Genomic DNA, 4,686 nt, shown 5'->3' with positions numbered 1-4,686 from the left:
CAGCGCTCCCTCCCTCCCTCCATCCACATCGCTCCCTCCCTCCCTCCATCCACAGCGCTCCCTCCATCCATCCACAGCGCTCCCTCCCTCCATCCATCCACAGCGCTCCCTCCATCCATCCATCCACAGCGCTCCCTCCCTCCATCCATCCACAGCGCTCCCTCCATCCATCCTACCACAGCGCTCCCTCCCTCCCTCCATCCACAGCGCTCCCTCCCTCCATCCATCCACAGCGCTCCCTCCCTCCATCCATCCACAGCGCTCCCTCCCTCCATCCATCCACAGCGCTCCCTCCATCCATCCATCCACAGCGCTCCCTCCCTCCCTCCATCCACAGCAGCGGCGGCGGCGGCGGAGGCGGAGATGGCGGACCCCGCAGCGGAGACCACTATCAAGGTGGTGTGCCGTTTCAGGCCGCTGAACAAGTCGGAGCTGGCTCGGGGAGACAAGTACATCCCGAAGTTTCAGGGCGATGACTGTGTGACGATTGCGGTGAGTGGGCTTTCTATGTTCGCAGCTGCTCTGGGATCAGTAAACTTTACTCCCTGCTTCTCCACTTTACATGCAAGTCAGTGAACATGTAAGTCACTGTAATTCTGTTGGTTATTATAACGATAGGCCTTTGTTTTTATTTGTATTTATGTATTTTTAACCCTCCTGTTGCCCTCAAATTTGACTAACACCTTTTATTCTAAGGGTCAATTTGACCGAAGCAGTTCAAACATCTTGAAAATGATCATAATCAATGTGTGACTCAAGTGAAGTCGGGTACTTTATGTTTTTATTTAACAGAATGAAAAATATCACTGATGTTAAACTGCATGGAGGGATTTCTGTGTGTGTGTTTTAAAGTAAGTCTGTTATTTTAATGCTATTTTGTGTTATTTGTAACATCTGGAATGAAAGTAACGTCCGTTATCAAGGACAGCAGCATGAATTTGACCTCATATAATATTTGGATTCTAAAATAAACAATAATAATAATGATTAAATCATCCAGATGATCAAACTGACCCAAAGGAACACCGATGACACAAGTACATGTACGATAAGAACATTTAAATATATATAATCATGACAATTTAGGTTTTTTATGAGTCGTCCCCATAAAATGAGGAAAAGTCATAAATATAAAGCAAAAAAACTAAAAGAAATGTCATTATTTAGAGATGTTAAACATTAAATAGGGTCAAATTGACCCTTAGGAGAACAGGAGGGTTAAGTGAAGTGAAACACAAGCCCTGTCTGCAAACATGGACCCAACTGATGCTGCGTTCACGTGCTGCTCGGATGGTCCCATGTCCCCGGATGGAAAGACCCTTTTTCCACTCGGGTGCGTTCATGAGCTTTAGGTTGTAATGTCGAAACAACATGGGGCGTTTAAACAACACGTTTAAAGCTGTTTTTCAGTATTTATTTCCAGTGTCAAGCTTTATTTCAGTGGTTTTGTCCCAGACCTGAAGTCTCTAGGGGCCTAAAACCGCTGAGATATTGCTTAACCTGACTCCTTTTCAGGTTAAAATACCTTTCCTAGTTCATCTAGGTCACTCTGCGTGGGCAGTGGTTAGACCCTAGAGTTACTATGGTACAAATGACATGTGATGAAAAACTGATGTGCCATATGTGGGATTTTAAAATGCTTTAATTTGGTAAATGGACATGTACTTATAAAGCACCTTTCTAGTCTTCTGACTACTCAAGGCGCTTTCACAGTGTTTGTCACATTCACCCATTCACCCATTCACACTGACGTTCACACTGATGGCAGTGGACATCTACAGACCATCTAATCTGACCATTCACACCACATTCACACACCCATGCGCAGCACGGGGAGCAATTCAGGGTTCAGTGTCTTGCCCGAGGACACTTCGACATGCGGACCGGGGGAGTTGGGGATCAAACTACCAATCCCTCGAATGGAAAACGACCCACTCTTCCACTGAGCCACAGTCGCCCTTTGCTCCTAACCCATAAAGGAAAACTTAATACTTCAGTTTTTCATGAGTAAAAACACGTCAAATCGATACTCGTCATCCTGAGTCCAGTCTCAGAAGGATAGTTTGGATTTCACAGAGTGTGGTCTTTACCCAGTCCGTAAAGTGTCCTGAGATAACTTTTGTTAGGATTTGGCACTATAAATAAAATGTAATAGTATTGAATTGAATACAACACAATTGATGACGAATAACACGTCCCCCACTGTGGAGAAGCAGGCAGGAGGACAGGTACTGAAGCTAAGCGATGAACTAATGTGCTTAATTCATTTTAGCCACTTAGAAGAAAAGAAGAAGAAAGAAAGAAGCCCTCTTTAAGTTGAAACAGGGGAAGTGAAGACATTATATCCATCTCATCTCATCTTCAGCCTCTTATCCGGGGTCGGGTCGCGGGGGCAGCAGTTTTAGCAGGGGACCCCAAACTTCCCTTTCCCGGGCCACATTAACCAGCTCTAACTGGGGGATCCTGAGGCGTTCCCAGGCCAGTGTGGAGATCTAATCTCTCCACCTGGTCCTGGGTCTTCCCCGAGGCCTCCTCCCAGCTGGACGTGCCTGGAACACCTCCCTAGGGAGGCGCCCAGGGTTCATCCTTACCAGATGATCCTGAACCACCTCAACTGGCTCCTTTCAATGCAAAGGAGCAGCGGCTCTACTCCGAGTTCCTCACGGATGCTGAACTTCTCCCCCTCTCTCTAAGGGAGACTCCAGCCCCCCTCCTGAGGAAACCCATTTCCGTCACTTGCACCCACGACAGCCACCCTCCTGAGAAAATATACAGACATTCATTGGAATATATTATATCCCTCTCTCCGATATCACCACACTCCACTGACGAAAACTCAAATTTGACCCCGGAGAGAACATGTGAGTTGCTGGTGTACAGCTGCCTCTATCGGTTCGTTCATCATTAAACCTTTTTCACGCTCATCCCTCCACTGCACTTTCACAGTCTACGACTCTAACGCTGCTCTGGAGGCCTGTGATGGAGCGACACCTCACTAACACACTCCGCGGAGCTCTTTCCTTTCATTCGTCACCCTGGAGATGAACTCTTCTTCAGGACACGCGGCAGGTGTTGCTCCGGCCTTTTCCCTTATGACTGCATGTCACCGGGATCAAATCTATTTCCTCTGCAAACCATAACCGCCGGTGTTCGTGACCATTGGGAGTGAAAAGAGAGATGAATGGCTGCTTTGTTCAGAGGTGTTGACTCCCAGTCACAGGCCAACTATGAACCAATTATGGCCTGTGGAAAAGTGTTGTTTCACTGCTTCCTGCACTTCAGATCATCCTGTCTGTGCCAGAAGACTCAGATTATAACTTTTCCACAGTTTGCATTCTTCACTGTCGATGTGAAAACACTGTGTGTGTGTGTTCCTAATGAGCCTGATTAATCTCTTGGTTTTGGCAAAGACGTTTAACTCAAGGCCCACTCACCAGCAGATTTGCTCAGTTGTCATCACATGGTTGTTTCCCAGGTCAAAAAATGAAATTGTGACTCAGACAAAACATCAACCACATGTATCAGTATTTAGTTTTTTACATCAGTCAGACTATAATCCTTCAGTATCACCACACACCAGTCATTTTGATTTACTGCGTATTATTGCATGTGATCAGACACTGACCCTGATAGACGAGCTTTGGAGATGAAGGGAGGTTTGTGCTTGTCTTTGTAGTGGTTCACCATAATGTGACGGGCTGTAATACGTCCCTGCTGTATCCACTCAGTGTACCTGTCTGGCTGGCAGCAGGGTCCGCTGATGTGTGTCCTAGAAGCAGGTTACGCGGGAAATCGCAACCTGAGTAAATCACTTCCTCCTTCTGAGAACAGCGCGGGTGCAGTACCTGCTGCTACACCTGGCTTCGTTTGGGTGAAGTCCATGCAAAACAGCAGTAATTACAGTTTTTAGATGCAGCTCCTGAGCTGGGCGGCTGTGAATCAGAGGCAGAGCGGGTCGCCTTCCATTCGAGAGATCGGCGGTTTGATCCTCTGGTCCACATGTCGAAGTGTCCTTGGGCAAGGCACTGAACCCCGAATTGCTCCCCGTGCTGCACATGGGTTTGTGAATGTGGTGTGAATTAGATTAGAAAGTATGTAGATGTCCACTACCATCAGTGTGAGTGTGTGTGTGAATGTGACAAGTAGTGTGAAAGCGCCTTGAGTTGTCAGAAGACTAGAAGGGCGCTATAAGGGCGCTATAAGGGCGCTATAAGGGCGCTATAAGGGCGCACTCACACTGTCCATCCGTACCGTGCCCCCGCACGTTTCACGGCTAAAGTCTAGTTTGTTTGACCAGTGCGAGTGCAACGGCAAGCATACCGCGTCTAGGCACGGTACGCTTCTGACATCATTTCCTGTGCGCCTGTTCGGACATGGACCATGCGCGGACATTTAAAACAATTACAACACATTTATTCGATACATTGTATGTAGATTATATTGTATAATAATGTTGAATATTCTTTTATTAAATTATTTGTTTAAGAAAACAGCCATCTGAGCACTTTAGCTACACGTTTGCAAAATCATGAAATGTAGAAAAACACTAAGTAGAGAAGAGTCAGTGAACTACTTAATGTTTTTCTACATTTCATGATCTAAAATGATTCCATAAATCACATCAGTGACCACAAAGGCTACTATAAACTACTATAAACTACTATAAATTACTATAAACTACTATGA

At 46.1% G+C, this 4,686-nt stretch overlaps 1 protein-coding gene across 2 annotated transcripts in view; it reads left to right on the top strand.

Moving 5' to 3' along the window:
* Window positions 1-357: 357 nt before the first annotated feature.
* LOC310963438 (kinesin-1 heavy chain-like) overlaps window positions 358-4,686 on the top strand; it is a 24,026-nt gene continuing 19,697 nt past the window's right edge. For both annotated transcript variants that reach the window (XM_083936282.1, XM_083936281.1), the window contains exon 1: window positions 358-492. In XM_083936282.1, coding sequence (XP_083792408.1) covers window positions 364-492 — 129 coding nt within the window. In that variant the 5' untranslated portion in view covers window positions 358-363. The remainder of the gene's footprint in view (window positions 493-4,686) is intronic.

Source organism: Echiichthys vipera (assembly GCF_963691815.1).
Source record: "Echiichthys vipera genome assembly, chromosome: 21".
In the NCBI taxonomy this organism is placed as follows: domain Eukaryota; kingdom Metazoa; phylum Chordata; class Actinopteri; order Perciformes; family Trachinidae; genus Echiichthys; species Echiichthys vipera.
The sequence above is the reverse complement of the archived record's forward strand: the minus strand, read 5'-3'. Positions and strand labels throughout refer to the sequence as shown.